This window comes from Zonotrichia albicollis, chromosome 18, assembly GCF_047830755.1.
Source record: "Zonotrichia albicollis isolate bZonAlb1 chromosome 18, bZonAlb1.hap1, whole genome shotgun sequence".
Classification (NCBI taxonomy): Eukaryota; Metazoa; Chordata; class Aves; order Passeriformes; family Passerellidae; genus Zonotrichia; species Zonotrichia albicollis.
In genome coordinates this window covers 421,081-440,357 of record NC_133836.1, presented here as the reverse complement: position 1 = coordinate 440,357, position 19,277 = coordinate 421,081, and the positions used below count along the sequence as shown (strand labels likewise).

The window sequence follows — 19,277 nt, the reverse complement described above, 5'->3', positions numbered from 1 at the left end:
TTATGGGGACAGCAGCAAAGATAATAAAAGTAATTTAAGTATACTGGATAAAAAAAAAATACCCGAGGCCTTAAAAATCAGAGCAAACCCATGAGCCTGGTATTTATAGACACATGCAAAACTCGTGTGTTCTTTGAAAGCCGGTTTTCAAACGAGTTTTTTTCACTGATGTTTGGACGGAGTTTTGAGATCTTGGAGAACGATTCTAAATGCAAGGCTTCCAGAACAACTTTTGCTTTCATTGCTGCACTCAGTGAATGCAAGTCAGTTTGGATGAAGAATGGAAAATCACGGTCGTGGGGCACAGTGAAGGCAAGCCCCTTAGACCACAGCCCGTTGTACCTGAGAGCTGCTCCGTTAAACCCTCCTGCTGTAAAAGCCTCTATTACAGAGACTCACTGCCACACTGGAGGCTGTTGAACAATTTATCTAAGTAACTGTGTGCCTTTTTTTCACTTTGACTGTGGAGAGAGCATCACCAGCTGACAGCATCTCACAGGATCTTATTGATTCAATAAGGTCCCTGAGCTGGGCACAGTGTCTGTGTCACCCACAGCAGGATTTTGTCACCCACAGCAGGACAGCTCGGCAGTGACCACAGCTGCCACAGTGCCCAAGAGCTGCTCCTGCCACCAAGGCCGACTGCCCGGCCTGCCCAGTGACCGCTGGCCAGCCGGGAGAGGAGCCCTGAGCGCTGTGGGCAGTGCTGGCCCCTTGCTCTGCAAGGGCCGTGGGGTGCTGGATGTGCCCAACGAGGCCACCGGAGGTGTGGAGAGTGCATCCTTGGAGAAGCCGTGAGGGCACTCAGGGGGCACCTCCTGCTCCCCTCAGCTCCCTGGCAGCAGGGCACCATCAGCTGAGGCCAGTGCCTCCTGCCCGCAGCCAGGCCACCACAGGACAGGGCCTCGAGGCCACATACACTTTGGATATTTGGGAATGCTGTTGGGTTGTTCGGGTACTGGAGGAGGATGCCCCGGGGGTGATGGAGTCTCATCCCTGAGGTGCCTGCCAGGATGAGGGGCTGTTTGGGAGGCCGTGCTGGGCAGGCGTTCAGGCCGGCTGGCCTCACAGGGCCCTGCCCGGTGCCCACGAAGAGTCGTAACTCAGCTGTGGGAGATCGTTACGAGGAGTTGTAAAAAGTGCGGTCTAGTTACTTTTTAGTGGTTCAAGCTTGTGTGAAAGGCCTGAGGGTTTGTAGGGCAGAGCGTGCACAGACGGACTGTGGAAGGCAGCGCTCCTTCTCACATCTCCAAACGCTCTGTACCTGCTGCCTTTTGTGTGTTACCCATGCCACACTCGCTAACTCTGCTCACAATTGACCTGAGTTGAGATACAGGAAATGTAAAGGCCTTTTAAAAGTAATTATTCTGCCGATTATCTACGGATCTCACTGACTAATCTTTTAGGCAGTGATCTAACACCACTGAAGTGTTTTGCTGCCTTTGCTGAATGAGGAGCAGATGTTTTGCGCATCCTCTGAACTGAACGCTTAATTACACATGCTGATTATTCTGCCCAGTGCTCCGCTCGGTGCCATGACCCGCTCTGTATCCCACTCGGTGCCATGCCCGGTGTCCCGCTCGGTGCCGTGCCCGGCGCCGTGCCCCGCTCAGTGCCGCACTCGGTGCCGTGCCCGCCGCGCTCCCTCATGGCCGCGGCCCGGCCCCGCCTCCCGCCGCCTCCCGCGCGCCGCGCACCACGTGACGCGCGGCCCCGCCCCCGCCCGCGGCCGCGCGGCGTCGCCGTCCGGGTATTTGAACGGCGCTTCCGCCATTTTCCCTGCGCCCGGCACGGAGCGAGGAGCGGGAGAGCCTCAGCAGAGGTACGGGCCCGGCACCGGCCCGGGCTCGGCCCCCCGCGCCCCGCCGCCATCGGGACACGCGTGGCCGCTCTGCAAAGCGCCACCGGCGGGGGCGGCGGTGGCCGTTAGCTCGCGGCTGGGATGGGCTGGGCTGGGCGGCGGGAGGCTGCGCCTGAGGGAGCGTTGCGGCTGCGGGAGCCGAGGCGCGTGGCGGCTTTTCGGCTCCGGGAGCGGGGCGCTGGGAGGGCTGGGGCCGTGCGCGGCTCCGTCCGCGATGGAAGGGCGGGCGCGATGCGCGGGGCGGCGAGCGGGGCCCCGCGGCCCGGGGCGGGGGGAGGCGGCGCTGCTCAGTCATGGTGGCTCATGGCGGGGAGCGCGCCCGGCCCGGTGCGCGGGGAGGCCCGGCCGGGCGGGCCCCGCTCGGAGCTCCGCGGGACGGGCCGCGGCCTCTCCCGATAGGGCAGCAGCTCCATTGAGCGGCGGGATGTTGGGTCTGGGCGGGCCGGGAGGACTCTCCGCGGATCCGGGCCGGGGCCGGCCGCGGCTCAGCCGCCCTGCCGAGGCCTTGGCGCGGCGGGCTCGGCGGGAGCGGGGCGGGCGGAGGCGGCGCCGCCATTGCCGCGCGCGGTGCCGCCACACGCGGGCGGGAGGCGCCGCCCGGGCCAGCCCGGCCGGAGCGCGCCCGGAGCTGGAAACGGCCCCTTCCGGCGGGGCCGCTCCCCGCGCTCGCTCTCACGCTGCCATTTCCCCCGCAGAGCCAGCATGGCCGCCCAAGGAGAGCCACAAGTGCAGTTTAAGGTAAGCGAGGGCTCGCGGCTTGGCTTTGGGGATTTTTTTCCCCTTCGCTAGAAAAGTAGCATAAAGGACTCTCGAGTGTCGACGTGGATGGTCGGTTTGATTTCGAAGTGCTCGTCTTTCCTTAATGGGGCGATTTACTGTAGTGTTGAATACAGCACATACAAAAAGAGTCTGTTAACTGTGCCAATATATTCTATTTGCAGTTTAGTTTAATACATTTTAATAAATAGTGACCTACAGAATGACTTTTAAATTTAAGAATTCAAGTGCACTGTAGAAGTGAATTAGACTTGCTCGGAATGAATTAGAATAGCATTCTTTCTGTTTTGTGCTCATTGTTAAGTGTTTCAGAAGAGAATTTTCTGGTGTATTGAGTGGCTGGTGGGTTGGTGGTGTTTTTTGTTATCTTAACAGCCAGAAAGTCCTGAAGACTGCTTCTTGAAGGTTATTACTTGTGTTTCCTGCAATTCTTGGCTAGTGTATTCTAGTTCATGGTGCAAACATTAGTGGGTTTTTAGAGTTGTTGGTTTCTTTGATTGTAAGATAACAGGTTTCTCCAGTAGATATTTGGATAATTTCCTCTCTAAATCTGGTCACATTCAGGTTGAAATCCCTAAACATTCCATTCAGTCTGTTGTAGTAGTTTAGTAGAACCATATTCGCAATTCAGTGCAGTTCTTCCCTACAAGGACTGGATAAGACTGACCAGAGTTACATCATGATGGATGGGCTTAACAGATTGGTTCTCACAGGGAGATGCTTCATGGGGAGTTCTGTCTTTGTTTACAGCTGCTTGTAGGAACTAAGCTCTTTGTAGCAGTGAGTAGTATCTGTGCTAGAATGACTGATACATGTCTCAAAATGCATTATTCTGACTTTTGTCCTTTATCTCTTCTCAGCTTGTTCTGGTTGGCGATGGTGGCACTGGTAAAACAACATTTGTAAAGCGTCACTTGACTGGTGAATTTGAAAAGAAGTATGTAGGTATGTCTGAAAAAATATTGAGCTCCAATATCTCACAAATGGAAGTTCAATCCATGACTTGCTAAATGCACTAAATGCTTTTTGTTCTTTCCCTAGCAACGCTGGGTGTTGAAGTTCACCCTCTGGTGTTCCATACCAACAGAGGCCCTATTAAATTTAATGTATGGGACACAGCTGGCCAGGAGAAGTTTGGTGGCCTGCGTGATGGCTACTATATCCAAGGTAAGAGCTGTGGGGGGACAGTTCTGTGCCTCTCAGGGTTCAGTGCTTCCTTCTGCCCATGCTGGCCCTGCTGGAAGCTGTCAGTGTGGCTGCAGCGATGAGCTGGCGTAGAACTCCTCAGACTCTTTGTAGAGAGGATAATGTCCTTTGCCAGACAACGTGTGCCAATGTGGGAACATGGTAGGGTTGTGTTTCAGGGGTTACTGCGGGTTCTGGTATTGGTGGAATGACCAGGTACCACTGGCAGCCTTTGGTGGTTAAGGGGGAAACTTTCACTGAGTGCAGGTTTCTCTCTCTATTGCTGTGCTCAGGCAAGGCCTTGGAGCACAAACTCAAAGTTTTCAAGGAAGCTGGACACCTTCATGGCAGAGTCTGTGTTTCTGAAAAAGGGTAGTGTTCCTTACTGCTGCTTGGCAAAGATCTGTCCTGTGCCACTTCACTCACCTGCATATCTTTATTATATCTTCTTTTTGTATAATATTCTTGAGTTCCTCAAGAAACTGCTCTGGACAAGAGCATCCTGAGATGTGGACCACTGGCCCTCAGCTGACCTTTAAGCCTTATTAGCATGTCTGAGATGAGTTGAATAGGTGTTAACTGATTCTGCCAGGTATTTGGGTAAAGCCAAGTTGGCTTCCATAGTGTGGTATATTCCCATACATGCAATGCCATGTTCCTCAGTGATACAGCTGAGCTGGTAAAGGCAGCACAGCTGTGAGGTGACACAGCATGGTCCGGGTTCTGTGCACTTCTGCATTGACCTGGTGAACAGAGCAGCAGCTGTCCCAACTGTGATGCTGAGAGGGAAATGTTAATGCAGGTGCTTAACCCTAATGTGGGATGTCTCTGGGTTCCTCTTCTCCATCCTGTGTTGAAAGCAAGTGGTTACACCAGGTGTAACTTGACTTTGCTTCTCTTGCAGCTCAGTGTGCCATCATCATGTTTGATGTAACATCAAGAGTTACTTACAAGAATGTACCTAATTGGCATAGAGATCTGGTACGAGTATGTGAAAATATCCCTATAGTGTTGTGTGGCAACAAAGTGGATATTAAGGACAGAAAAGTCAAGGCAAAATCCATTGTGTTCCATAGGAAGAAGAATCTCCAGGTAAGTCCGGAGGAATCCAGTTGGTTTTGTCTTGTGAGTGCAGCTGGGCTGTGGATGGTGAATTGGGTACTCTGCCAGCCTCACGTCTGTTGGCTCTTCAAACCAAAATTCAGGGCAGGGCAAGGTGATGATGATGATAAGGATACTCATCACTGACCTGGAGCAGAAGATGTGCTAAGTTCTTAAAGAACTTGTGTGCATTTGGCTGTAGCTGTTTATAATCTCATCCCATGGCAGGACTGGGACTACAGTAGATCATGTCACAGGAGTATTGCCTCCTGAAATTTTGTCCTGGATGGGATTTGATAACCTTTTAGTTCATAGTTTCTGCCAGAAGCTGCTTGTTTCTGGACACTTAAATCATAACTGCTTATGAGTATGGAAACAAAAGCTGTGCAGTCAAAAAAAAAAGAAAGGAAGGTAAAAGAGTTGATTGTCTTAATGCTGTAAATATTAGAGGGTTTTTAAGATAATGTCTAATGTGTTGTTTTTTCAGTATTATGACATTTCAGCTAAGAGTAACTACAACTTTGAGAAGCCTTTCCTGTGGCTTGCTAGGAAGCTAATTGGAGATCCCAACTTGGAGTTTGTTGCCATGCCTGCGCTTGCACCTCCTGAAGTTGTTATGGACCCAGCACTGGCAGCACAGTATGAGCAGGACTTACAGGTCAGTGACAGGGAACAGCTGCCTGGGAGCTGCTGTCTCACTCGGGGCGCAGACAGCAGAGCAGTTCTGAAGTGTGCCTTCCTTTGTTGCAGATTGCTCAGACCACTGCACTGCCAGATGAAGACGATGACCTGTGAGGGATGAAGCTGGAGCCCAGCGTCAGAAGTCTAGTTTTATAGGCAACTGTCCTGTGATGTTGGTGATGCAGCGTGTTTGCCACTTTATTATCTAGCTGAACAGAACATGTGCTTATTCTTTGGGATGCTGAAAGAGATGAATGGGCTTCGGAGAGTGAATGTGGCAGTTTAAAAAAAAAACAAACAAAACAAAATGAAAAAAAAAAAACCAAAACAAAAAACCTTCATATTTTGGACCTGCATATTTAGCTGTTTTTTGGACTGCAATTACTTCCCCTTTTGAGTTTCAAATACAAGACTGCTGCAGTCACATCAGAGTGTTAAGTGGAAAATCTTGTTTCTGTCATTCCCATTCTTTTGTTTAGGTAATAAAGTTGTATTTCAAGTATCTCCAAGCAAGTGAACTTTCATGCATTGTTAGGAAAACTGTTCAAAGTGTCTTCTGTTCTTCATTTGAGGGTAATACTTGATTGTCTACTACTGCATTTCCCATTCTGTTTTCCTTCCTGCTTCTCATATTAAGCTCCTCTTGCTAATTCTGAGCTAACAGTTACCCTGTCCTTTTTTGTGGGCTGCCAGAGCTGAGGCGTGTGAGGAAGCTGAACTGCCAGGCAGAGCCCCAGCAGCGAGGGGAGCGTTGGTGCTGCAGGGGTGCAGAGCACAGCCTGCAGTTCTGCCTGCACCAGCTGCAGCTGCATCCAGCCCCAGCTCCTCACTGGTACCTTCAGCTCTGTTTCAGCAGCCAGAAGCAAGCGGCACCCAGGCCTGTGAGCTGACTTCAGCTGTGTCTTTGCATGGAACAGCAGTAGAGCTATAGCTGGTTAAACCAATCCTAAGCATCTTCAGACTCACTAACCAGAGAACAACCATGGTTGGAGCTGAAACGCTCTTGCCTACCCAGTGCTATATTAGCTGGAGCCACAGTGATTTAAACATCTAGACTTTATTGTAACTGCACCAAGTTCTTAATTTGAAACTGGCTTATTACAGCACAAATGGTGGAAAATGTCAACTTTTAACACTACCTTGTAGAGATGAAACTTGGTCAATATTAGTACTGCTAGTAAGCAAAACTTAAGTTTAGGAATTTTTTTTTTTCAGTAGTGTTTGAGTACATGAAGTCTTGAACTCTTCAGTTTTGTATTTTTGGTTTCTTAATAAAGTGGAGCATTTCATTTATTCCTTTTAACTTGCATGTTTGTGTACATTAATTACTTCAATATTCAACTTTTGCTGCCTAGTAGCAAAAACTGGACTGATTATTGTGCAAGATTGCTCTTGAGTCATTTTTAAGCTAGTTCAGTTTGGGAATTCTTGGGGGGTTGGGTTTTTGGTTTGTGTTTTTGGCTACTCAGAAGTGTTTAAGACTTGAAGCTCCTGGGTGAAAACGAGAGATGCTGCACACTTGGTGTTTGTAAAGGAACAAATTCCCACTGAATGTTGCATTGACTCTTCTTGCTGCATAACCCTGCTCTAACTCCTGTTGTGGGCTTTTGCCTGTAGTGTCACTAATTCCTGTGCAGGTTGTGGCTAATCCTGCTGCCTTGGCTGCTGCTGTGCTGTGGTAGCTTTGTGCCTTCAAGCTCTCACTTTGGAAACTGCTGCTCCAAACCAGCATGGAACCCTTGGAGAGGAGCAGGCAGCGGCAGCAGCCCCAGAGTTGAGTTGGTGTGGTTTGACAGTGCCGGTGCTGTCATGTCACAGCTCCTGCCCTTGCTGTGGTTCCTGCACAAAGAGCTGCTGGGAGGCTGCCCTAACCTACCCGGGAGCTTGGCTCCAATCCTCAGAGCAGCTCCCAAGCTCTGACAGAAAGGAGTGCTCATCCTGCTGCACGGGAATCTTCCATGTGCAGTGTCTGGGGAGTGGAGCAAAGCCCACTTGCAGCATTTGTTTAGTCCTTGTGAATTCTTGGTTTTAAATAATGCAGGTGCCCTCATATTAACATTACCAGCAGTTTTAGTGGATCAAACTTCTCTCTAAACTCATGGGTTTAATATATTTAATACAAACATTGATAACTGAGTGCCATTAATATAGTTCAGGTTTCTAGGAGACAGTTATGGGTTGCTCGGAGTTGCTATTTCTGTGTTGACACTTTATTAGCAAGGACTGAAAACCAACTGTAAAATAGTCATAAACAGGAAGCTCCTCAAGGTTGTGGTGATCTATGCTATCAAAAAATAAAACTTTACTGTGTCCCTCCTCCTGTGATTGCTGAAGTGACAAAGTCACTGATTTTACCTTTCCCAATGCAGCCTTTCAAATCACTGTACAAGGTGCTGAGCCAAAGACAGCAAATTAATTCAATAATAAATGGTTTTTGTGCTGAACTTCTTTCAGCGGACAGTCTGCCCCAGTCTGATTTCCCAGCAGTGACAATAACTCCTGTTGCTCCTGCTGTATGAACTTGCCACTGCACAAAACCAGAGGTAACTTGCTGATGGCTTTTTTCCATCTTGGTGCCTTTCAAAAATAGCACTGGAGGGGAGCACTGTGTGTTTTGTTTAGACTGAGAATACAAAGGCTAGTTTTCCTGTCAGACTTTTTCAATGGATAACAACATTAAAAAAAGGAAAGATTCCTGGATTCTCTGGGCAGGTTTTAGGGAATGAGCTCAAGCCAGAGAGCTTTGTTGCATTTATAAATTAAAAAGTGGGTCATAATTAACAAGGAATCTGCAATTTTTGGCATTATTCATTGTCATTTGATTCTGGATCTGATGCTTTAGTTTCTTACTTGTACTGGATGTTTTGTTTTATTGGAATACCGCAGTTGAGGTCTAGGTATAACGCTTATTTCAGACCACAGCAAGAGAGAATCCTGCCCGGTTTATGAGAGGAGGAGCTGCCTGGGACGGGTCCCTGCAGAGTTGGCCAGGCCCAGAGCAGCCGTGAGCAGCTCTCGGCTCTCGGAGGGAACAATGAACGGCTCCGACGGAGCTGGGAACAGCCGTGTCCCGGACACCGGGCGGGCACTGCAGAATCCATTAATTAATTAATTAATTAATGCCCTTTTTCTGTGCAGCGGGAGGAGCCTCTAAGCAAGCAGGGGCCATGCCGGGCCGGTCCGGGCCGATTTTGGGCCGTTCCGGGATGGTTTTGGGCCGTTCCGGCCGTTCCGGGCTGGTTTGGAGCCGTTCCGGGCCGTTCCGAGCGCTGCCCCGGACCCCCCTGCAGTTCCCATTTCGGCCACGCGGTGGCGGCCGCCGCCCGCCCAGCGGCCCTCGGTCCCTTCGGAAATTGATTTTAACGCTCATTTTCACATGGATTTGTGCATTTTTACGTTGATTTTTGCATTTCTACGTTGATTTTGACAGGTGAAATCCGTCAGAAGCGTGAAACGCACCCAGATGGAGCACTGCAGGTGGATTCCTCCATCCTAATGCTCTCAGCACAGCGCAGGCTGCCCCATCATCCTTCCCACAATTAATCACATTTATGTGAAGAACTGTTAAAATCAGAGCTTATTACAGGCAGACAGCCAACATATTGATAACTGACATTGAAATAAAGTATAGCTTCACCTGGGGAAAAAGTCATCCATCCATCCATCCAGCAGCACATCCAGCAGAACACAGCAGATATTTTTCATGAGAAAACAATGCTGTCTGATTTAGTTCATCACTAGAGCACTTTCCAGGCTGATTTGTATTTTAATTTCCACCTGTGGAGTGGATGGGGGCTCCAGTGCTTCACTACTAGCAGAGGATTAATGGTTTTATTCTCTCTGAGCAAAAAATCCTGCTCCTAAACACATGGCAAATATCCCTGGCTGTGGCAAATCTGACGTGCCGAGTTTGTAATGCCTTTTCCACAGGTGCTGGCCTGCCCACAGAGCTGTTTCTCCCTATTTAACTCTACAGATTGGTGTGCTGGGCATTCTTTGGTGTTTCCATCTCCTGCTCTTCCTCCCAGCTGACTTTGCATATGCTAAAAAGTCTTAGAGCCCAGAAGGGAAACTCTGAATCTCTTGAAAAATCTGAATTTCTAACTAATTAAGAGGGATATGAATCAGGTTGCATCAATCCTCTCTAGCTGCAATGACATCTGAAAATGACATTTCTCTAAGGAGCCTATGAAAATCACTGAGGGATTGACAAATCCTCCAGGAAAAGAAAGGGGGATTTCTTTGATCTCCATATCATATCCATTTCCATAGTCCAAATCACATTTTGAATGGTTGATTTTATTCCAGTTTACTTTCCTGCAGTGTGCATGAAGAACAATGGCAGATACAAATGGGATTTTCTTTTCTTTTCTTGCATTTATTGTTTTGGGAGGATGTTCTTAGGCGGTTCCAGGATTCCAGGGCGTGCCCTGTGATTTTGGGATCTTTGGGGCGGCTGTTCCATGGGCAGATGTGAGTGATTATTGGGGTTCTGGAGCAGGGGGGGATCAAACCCAGAGGAGCCCCAGGGCTCAGGGGCGGGCATGGAGGGGAATCTGTGCTGGCTTTGCTGTGGGTGCTGGCCCAGGATGGGCACCTCAAGGGACAAGGCTTGTTCTGGAATTGTTTCTGTGCCTTTGTAGTGTATGGTAGCCATAACTCATGCTATTAATGTGTACAATATTGTAAAATCCAAACGATGTCTTTTGACCACCCTGGCTGGGAGCAGTGCCTTATTCATATACATGTACTTCCCGGACTATGTTGAGATAAACATCAAGGTTTTTAACGTAAAAATAGAAGTTTCCAGGCCCATAATCACCGGATTAGGCCCCAGGACCACTCTAGAGTGATTATTACCTCGAGAATTGCATCTACCACGATGATGGACACCATGTGAATGCTGGATTCCCCGAATTTCTCTGACACCATCAGACACCTGGGCTGGATCTTTGTCCAGCTCTGCACATGCAAAGCCCCGGTTCCGCATGGGAAGGGACACAAAGAACATTTGGAGCCATCCCAGGGCTGTGCTGCCTTCTGCTGCTGAGCTCTGCAGGCACTGGAACCTCAGGGAGCTGCAAATGCCCCAAAGAGAGGAGGCCAAGCTGTGACACTGCCAGAGAAAAGCTGGCACAAATCCTACAGGCAGCACTTATCACCCTTTAGGGATTATTCACCATTATCATCTAATATTATAAACATTATTTGTGTAATTAGGAGGATCTGAGTACCTGAGTGGTCCCACAACGTTCCCAGTTACACACAGAGGCTTCTGGCAAAAAGGATTTGGCTTAATCACATAAAAAAAGGATTTGTAAAACATTGTATTTACACAATTATCCAATTTTATGTGAGCTTGGCATTAAGACTCAGATAATCAAAGATTTGATTAAATTAAATCTTTGAGATTGGCACAAAATCCTAGACTGCTTAGCAAAAATCTGATGTTTCCTTCAGCGCATGGAGTCAGATATTCAAGGCACTATGCAAAGGCTGTCCAATGAACAGAAAATAGACAATAAAAGGGCCAATCCAATAACCCTGTTAGGAGCTGGGACCTCATTTAGGGAAACTTTGAATGTATAATTTATTGTATGATTTTATATACCTACTAAATTGGTCTTTGAATCATCAGTGTCTTAATGTTTTCCTAAGGAATATCTCTCTCTATATATAAACATAAAATCAGTTTAACATTACATATGTTGCACAACAAAAGCATTTTCATTTGATTAGGCCTAAATTGCATTGCCAAAACGCTGTATTTTGTTTTCTGGCATCCACCAGCAACTTCTCATATTCTTAATTAGAAAAACATTTTTCCCTGCTCGCGTTGGCCTTGCTGCGTTAACTGCAGGGTTTGTGTTTGTTTTCCTTTTCCCCATCTGAGCTGCTCCGTTTGTCCTTCCCAGCTCTGTCAGCTCAGAGATCCCATGGGACGGGCTGGGGAATTCCACCAAAAGGTCAGGTTGGTAATTACGGTTTGACAGAAATATTGTTAATTACAGTTTGACCCAAACATCGATAATGACTTGATCAAAACATCTCTAATGACTTGGTCTGTCCTGGGCAGTGGAGCTGTGCCGTGGCCACCCTCTGTTAGGGGATTTTGGAGGGTGTTTAGGGGGTTTTGGAGGTGCTGTGGGTATTCAGAGGATATTTAGGATATTCAGAGGGTATTTAGGAGGCTGTTTTGGGTATTCAGAGGGTATTTCAGATATTTTGGAGGGTGCTGTGGATATTCACAGGGTGTTTAGGTATTTTGGGTATTTAGAGGGTGATTAGGGTGTTTTGGAAGGTGCTGTGGATATTTAGAGGGTATTTAGCTGGTGTTTTGGGTATTTAGGTGTTTTGGGTATTCAGAGGGTATTTAGCTGCTGTTTCAGAGCGCGTTGAGCAGGTGAGAGATGTAAACTCTCAGTTCCTGCTGCCCCTAAGGGTTTTTTCAGCACTTTCAGGGCTCTTTGCAGGTTTAGAAGGAAAACACAACTCGTGTGCTGCAAACCTTAAGGAAAAGCGCAACTCAGCCTTTTCTACCCCATCCCCTACATCGGTGCAGATTGATAAGGCGATAGTATCTGAAATAATTGATTTTCCACCTTTTTTAAAGCAAAAATCCCCTGGCTTTGAGGGAGGTTTGCGTTTTCCTGCTCTCCAGAGCCAGGGGTCTCCCGAGCTGCCGCATCCCGAGCCAATCTCCGCGTTTGGCCAATTAGCGCAATTAGTGTCACCCATTAGCGGGGATTGATGGGGACGCTCCAGGGAAAGCAAAGGGAACATTCCTCGGTCTCCGGGAAGGGGACGCAGCTGGCAAATGGCCGTTTAACGCAAATCCCCCCAAATGGCACCTGCGCGCACCTGAGCGGCTCCGGGAGCCAAGGACAGACGGACGGGTTTGCACAGCTGCGGGTGATTGGTGTGGGTGAATTCAATAAATCCCTTCCAAGAGCGCTGGGCTGGGTGTGCATTAGCGGGAAAAGTGGCAGTAAATGTGCGGGGATGTGCGCTGATCTATCAGCTGTAATCTGACAGAGCCTGGTACCGACAGACAGACAGACAGCCTGGCCAGAGCCGCTGTAACCCACAGCATTTATCCGTGTTAGCAGAGACTGTGATGTGAGAGCTTTACAAAACCTATCGATTCCTAAACCGCTCCTTCCCGAGGTGTTGGCCGGAACGGGTCAGTCCCAGTCGTGCTCTCGCAGGGTGAATAAATGGGCGATTCCAGGGCGAGAGCAGCGAAATCACAAAGGGTTTGTGTTCTGCAGGGTCAGGGATCCTCTCAGCGATGGCTCCCGTGCTTTGCTCAGGTGTCAGCACCAGGTGTGGCACCGCCCCCGAGGCTCCTCACCTGGGCCGGGGTCAGTGCCAGCTGCAGCCTCTGCTGCCTCCGGCCGGTCCTGGCTCCAGCCTGACCTGCAGGGACCCGAAAGGGCTTCCAGGGACCCACAGGGACCTGCAGGGCCCCACAGGACTGTGAACCAGCTCTGTTCCCTGCTGGGCTCCCCGGAGCCTCCCTGGTGCCCTGCGCTCAAATTATTAAATGTATTAAACTAAACTGCAAATAGAACATACTGGCACAGTTAACAGTGACTCCAGTTTGCCCCGCAGCGCTGCCCCAGTCTGTCCTGGGCGCTCTGTGGCTTTCCCAGTTCGCGTTTCAGAGCATCCCAGGGATAAATTCAGAGTTTGTTTCTGCACAGTCCCCAGTGTCTGCAGCAGTTTGCTGTTTCTGCAGAAATTCCTGGCAGGGAGCTTGTTTGCTTGGATCCTCACAGTTGTTTTGGTAAGCGTATTCCGTCCCCTGACAGGCCCCTCTTGGCAAATATTTCAAATTCCTGCCTTTCTCTTTTTACATTTTAGCTTTTTCTCGGGATTTTTAGCTGCAGATCTCTGTTATTTCTAAGAATGGCTCTAATTGTCACCATAGGGTTTGCACAGAATTCCTTCTCTTCCTGCAGGACATCCAGGAAATTTGGCTCACACTATGAGGGAGGAAGGCTCAAAAAGCTGGAGGGAAATAGGCAAATACACTCATTTTTGTAGGAACTGGAATTCAAAAATTCAGAATTTTCAAAATTACTCTTTTATGGGCCCTAAATCAGGATTGCACACAGAACTCACATTTTATTTCAACACTGAAATTTTGCAGCATTGAACCTGGGTAGCCTTGGAGCATCCATGCAGTGTGAGGGGCTTAGGGAATGTCCAGGAAGGGGAGCAGAAAAGGTGTGGATGGAGAACAGGTGCAGGCAGAGAACATCTCCAGAAAGGAGAATAGAACAGGCACGGAGTATCTCCATGCAGGAGAATGGAACAGGTGCAGGTACAGAATAGCTACAGGTACAGTGTGTTGATAGGGAAATGCAGGGAAGGAGTTAACAGGGATGGAAAGCTTATCAAATTTTGTTCAAAATATTAGTTTTTCAGTTAATTTGGCTGAAAATAAAGAACTTTGAGAGAACTGAAAACAAGGCTTTATCACAGAAGAGCAGATAAAATTAAGAATATCAGCTAGTTCTAGCTGTTATTTTTCCTTTGCATGTAAAATGCTGGTTAATATTTGTGACATGGAGTGTAATTGGCAGACTCCTATAAAATACTTACATGTAATTATTTTTATTAAAACACGAAGCAAAGTAGCAACTGCAGAAGATTTTTCCTAATTTTGTGAGGAAACCGGTGAGATGAGGAAGGCCTCAGTTTCCCCTGCTTGATACAGAAAAAGTAAAACCAATCCCTGGGAGCGCCGTGCGATTCCAATCAGTGCTTTTAAAGCTTTCTTCGGACAGAGAACAACATGAGTTTATTGTTTTTAATAAACAGGTGTCAGGTGTTGTTTTTAATAAACAGGTGTCAGGTGTCAGGTGTTGTTTTTAATAAGCAGGTGTCGGTTTTCGGGGGTGGTGCAGGTGCAGGTGCTGGGTGTGGCCGCGATCGCTCCCAGGTGCGGATTTTGGGGAGCTCCCTCCCCCCGTGCCGGGGCTGGGGCCGCTCCCAGCGGCGGGACAGGGCCAGGAATGGAGAGAAATGGATATAAATGGACAGAAATGGATAGAAATGGATAGAAACGGGCAGGAATGGGAAGGAGCAGGGTGGGACGGGGCCGGAGGGCAGCGCTGACATCACCGCGGGCTGGGGGAGCGGCGTGAGCGGGACGGGCGGGACTGCGCCGCTCCTTTCGGCTCATTTCGGATAATTTCAGCCCATTTCAGCCCGTTTGAGCCCACCTGGCGCCAGCAGGGATTTTCCCCGGGGTCACAGGCAGCGCCTCCCGAGCTCCAGAGCGAGCGGAGCGGCGGGGAGCAGAGAGCGCGGACAGAAAGTTACAAACCAGATCTTTTCGGCTCATTTCGGACCATTTGAGCCCATTTCGGACCATTTGAGCCCACCTGGGAGCCATCAAGGAGTTTTTCCCCGGGGTCACGGGGAGCGCCTGTCCCTGCAGCGCCTCGGAGCGAGCGGAGCTGGACGGGAGTACAGACCACGCACAGAAAGTTGCAAACCCGATCTTTTCGGCTCATTTCGGCTCGTTTTGGACCATTCCGGCTCTTTTCAGCCCATTTTGACCCGCCTGGGGCGGACAGGGAGTTTCCCCGGGGTCTCTCTCGCTCGGAGCGAGCGGAGCTGGAGCGCAGCCCGCGGACAGAAAGTTCAACCCAGACCTTTTCTCTTTGGCACACGCTGCAATAGAAGCGTTGGGCTCCTTGCCACGGGACAGCACAACTCCGGCGCTTGCCGCGCGTTTCTGTGAGTTTTCCTCCGGTCGCGGGAGTTTATTCGGAGTTAAATGAAGATACCGAGGCGTGAAGCAAGAAAACAGCGCTCGGAGGGTCTGCGAGGATATTTTGCCAGCGCTGAAGGGATGGACCTTTTGAACCTGCATGGAAAATGTCCTTTTTGATACCAAAAGTGGCAAAGGAAAACTTATGATTGGAACCTTACAGGAGTTCGAGTTCAGCTGTACTTTTAGCCTTACGTAGACCATGGAGAGTTTGTTATCGCTGCTCTGTTGCCATTATTCCTTGCTGATTTTATTTCAGCAGAAATACCAGGTAATGCTCTGGATCCCCTCAGTGATGAGGGGCGCTTGGACTCCTCGTGGCGGGTTCTGCCTGCCCGTGTCTCACTGTGTGCTGTTTTCTGTGCAGGTGTACGGGAACCATTCCCAGCTCCCCAAACACCCAGGTAAGGAACGCTCTGCTTCCATTTTCTGGCAACGTGCTTGAGTATTTATTGGCTTTTTTTGCAGTTTGTGGGGTTTTTTTTTATTCCCTTAGTACCCCAAAGAAGCTGAGCCCTTGTTTGAGTGCCAGCCTGTATTAAATGTGTGATATCCAAAGTGCCAGGCTGTCCCAGGCGTTTTGAATTCAGCACCCCACCCACGGAATATTCTGGACACAAACACATTTGGAGAAAAATGCCTTGTATTTGATACGTGGGAAATCCTATCCTCACTTTCCTTGAGTGTGAGTTTCCGAGTCAAATCTCTGCACAGAATATTTCCCTTTCCCCCCCATGTTCAGCATTTTTGGTTCAGCAGTGAACAGTTTGCTGTGCCAGTTTGTTCACTTTGCTGTTTCCTGGCACAGCTTCAGCTCCTGTCCCCTCCTCCCAGCCTCACACTTGGGTTTAAATCAGTCACAGAGCAGATTAAGGATTTCTCATCTGTTTCCAATGTGAAAAACTCCCTGAAAGCTCAGAAGGGTTTGTGTGTGCAACTGCAGAATTCCTCTGTTTATATAAATAGTTTAACCTCAAGCCTCATGGTGGTGTGCAAGTACAGCTTTACTGCTTTGCCAGCCCCTGGGTTGCCTTTTCCAGCTGTAACCACATGTAATTACTCTCGAGTGAAAGGCAGAGCGATGGGGAGAGGCCACGTCTGTTGGAGGAGTAATTAATGGCTTCTGCTCCACCGAAAAAAGAGAGTCCCATTTCCTAAAAACGAGTGTCTGTGGCCTCTGGCTGGTGGAACAAAGGGGAAACGCTGCTGCCCCGAGCGGGGAGCGCCACGGGCTGGGTTTGGGGTGCAGGGATGGGTGCAGGCTTTGCTGCAGGGATGCTGCTGGTTTGGAACAGCCCTGGGGTCTCTCCTGATCGGTGTCACTGCCTCTGAAAGGATTTTACATTCGGGTCAAACAGGTGCTTGATCCAGAGGCCTCAGCTGAGTTGGGGCTGTCTGGAATTTTCAATTTTGTTGTGTGTTCTTGCTGTGGGTGCTCCAAGGCTGCAGTGCCCTCTCCTCTCAGTGCCAGCTGTGCCCTTCTCTGCCCTCCAGGCCCCCAGAGGGGATGGAGAACCACAGAACCCCATTTCCCTCCCATTTCCATCCCATGGGACATCCCCATCTTGTCTGTGCTCTGCTCCCCTCGGAGGGAAAGCCTCTATGGCAACAGCAAACACTGAGTTAGGTGGGCTAAGAATAGAGCCTGGATTAATGAATTCAGTTATGAATCATTTGTTAGATATCTCTGGTGTGGCTGACTTTGGAAGCGAGTCTGAGCAGTCCTTGTACCCTCACAAGATGCAGAACTCGGAGTTCTGTTTGCTCAGACCTGCAATTGCCTCTTGTGAAGTTTAGCAATTTTATCAACTTTGCACTCAAAATAAAAAAATAAATCTTAGGATTTGTCACACATCAGAAACTGCGCCATGAGGATGGAGACCATCAAAGTACTCTCCGGGGGGCATCAGGCAGTTTATTGAAATTTTAATATCCATTATACCAAACTCTGGTGTACCCAGGACAGGACAAGGACAGAGCACGCATCAAACAGGCCAAAGGGTTTGGTCTGCAAGGTGAAGAGGGGTGTGGGATGAGCCACAGAGGCCAAGGACGCAGCTCCCAGGGCTCCGGGCTGTCCCCACTGCTCCAAAGCTCAGGAAAATCTGGGATTACTCTGGAGTGACTCCTCAGCTTCAGTGATGCTGCCACATTCACCAGCAGGGCTTCAGTCAGAGACTGTGACACCTTTTAGGTGCAATTAGAAGGAGAATCAGCTGGGATTTAGAAGCAGGTTTTCTGCCGTGGTTAATCAGTGATAAGGCTTTAATCTACTCTGCTGCTTTGATTTATGGCCTCGCTTGTGCGCCACGCTTGATTTACATAAAATATTTTGGTTTACTTAACCTTCCGACCTCTTTTACGGTTATTTTCTGTGGAGACTTGTTACGCACCTCGCTGCTCTTTTAATTTAATAATGTCCTGACCTGTGTTTCTTGGAAGGGTTCAAAGTGCTGGCATCGGCATCCCACTACTGGCCCCTGGAAGATGTGGATGGGATCCGGGAGTTCCGCGACACCAACGGAGGTACCGAGGCTTCCCTGGCACGGCAGGGGCTCAGCTCTGTGCCCGCAGGGGATGGCACAGGGGATCAGCTCTGTGCCCACAGGGGATCAGCTCTGTGTGCCTGCAGGAGATGGCACAGGGGATCAGCTCTGTGTGCCCGCAGGGGATGGCCCAGGGGATCAGCTCTGTGTGTGCCTGCAGGAGATGGCACAGGGGATCAGCTCTGTGTGCCTGCGGGAGATGGCACAGGGGATCAGCTCTGTGCCTGCAGGAGATGGCACAGGGGATCAGCTCTGTGCCCGCAGGGGATGGCACAGGGGATCAGCTCTGTGTGCCTGCAGGAGATGGCACAGGGGATCAATTCAGTGTGTGCCCGCAGGGGATGGCACAGGGGATCAGCTCTGTGCCTGCAGGAGATGGCACAGGGGCTCAGCTCTGTGCCCGCAGGGGATGGCACAGGGGATCAGCTCTGTGTGCCCGCAGGAGATGGCACAGGGGCTCAGCTCTGTGCCCGCAGGGGATGGCACAGGGGATCAGCTCTGTGCCCGCAGGGGATGGCACAGGGGATCAGCTCTGTGCCCGCAGGAGATGGCACAGGGGATCAGCTCTGTGCCCGCAGGAGATGGCACAGGGGATCAGCTCTGTGTGCCCGCAGGAGATGGCACAGGGGATCAGCTCTGTGTGCCCGCAGGAGATGGCACAGGGGATCAGCTCTGTGCCCGCAGGAGATGGCACAGGGGATCAGTTCTGTGTGCCCGCAGGAGATGGCACAGGGGATCAGCTCTGTGCCTGCAGGAGATGGCACAGGGGCTCAGCTCTGTGCCCGCAGGGGATGGCACAGGGGATCAGCTCTGTGTGCCCGCAGGAGATGGCACAGGGGCTCAGCTCTGTGCCCGCAGGGGATGGCACAGGGGATCAGCTCTGTGCCCGCAGGAGATGGCACAGGGGATCAGCTCTGTGCCCGCAGGGGATGGCACAGGGGATCAGCTCTGTGCCTGCAGGGGATGGCACAGGGGATCAGTTCTGTGCCCGCAGGGGATGGCACAGGGGATCAGCTCTGTGCCTGGGGGAGGGCAGCAGGACTCGGCACAGGGGATCAGTTCTGTGGCTCAGAGCTTGGGTTTTCCCCAGTTAATGTGTTTGCAGGGCTCCGATACGCAAACGACGTTGTGTTTGTGATCCCTGGTTTTTATGGAGTGTTCTCCGGGGTTTTATGGGCTGGGTGTGCATGGCTGAGGTAATAAAGAGAGGAGTTTATGATGCACGGAGCCATTGGGATCACACTGTTATTGACTGGTTTGGTGCAGGCCCCAGGGCACTCGGGGGTCCCTGGCTGTGCCCCCAGGGCACAGAGGGGGCTCTGCTTTGGTTGGGGGCAGT

General features: G+C 50.1%; 2 protein-coding genes across 3 annotated transcripts in view; both read left to right on the top strand.

The window, feature by feature from the left end:
- The first annotated feature begins 1,681 nt into the window (after positions 1-1,681).
- Positions 1,682-6,908, top strand: RAN (RAN, member RAS oncogene family). The gene is made up of 7 exons (XM_074554167.1): positions 1,682-1,822; positions 2,557-2,599; positions 3,499-3,583; positions 3,680-3,805; positions 4,728-4,915; positions 5,412-5,582; positions 5,675-6,908. The coding sequence occupies exons 2-7, from the start codon at positions 2,564-2,566 to the stop codon at positions 5,717-5,719; spliced, it is 651 nt and encodes a 216-aa protein (XP_074410268.1). The 5' UTR covers positions 1,682-1,822; positions 2,557-2,563; the 3' UTR covers positions 5,720-6,908.
- A 7,819-nt stretch (positions 6,909-14,727) lies between these two features.
- ADGRD1 (adhesion G protein-coupled receptor D1) overlaps positions 14,728-19,277 on the top strand; it is a 106,168-nt gene continuing 101,618 nt past the window's right edge. For both annotated transcript variants that reach the window (XM_074554263.1, XM_074554262.1), the window contains exons 1-3: positions 14,728-15,663; positions 15,760-15,796; positions 17,835-17,918. In XM_074554263.1, coding sequence (XP_074410364.1) covers positions 15,595-15,663; positions 15,760-15,796; positions 17,835-17,918 — 190 coding nt within the window. In that variant the 5' untranslated portion in view covers positions 14,728-15,594. The remainder of the gene's footprint in view (positions 15,664-15,759; positions 15,797-17,834; positions 17,919-19,277) is intronic.

What these genes read in the sequence shown, in the direction of transcription:
- RAN (XM_074554167.1), top strand. Translation starts at nt 2,564, where the DNA reads ATGGCCGCCCAAGGAGAGCCACAAGTGCAGTTTAAG. An exon ending in ATAGGAAGAAGAATCTCCAG is followed by an intron (nt 4,916 to 5,411) that starts GTAAGTCCGGAG and finishes TTGTTTTTTCAG; the next exon opens with TATTATGACATTTCAGCTAA. An exon ending in AGTATGAGCAGGACTTACAG is followed by an intron (nt 5,583 to 5,674) that starts GTCAGTGACAGG and finishes CCTTTGTTGCAG; the next exon opens with ATTGCTCAGACCACTGCACT.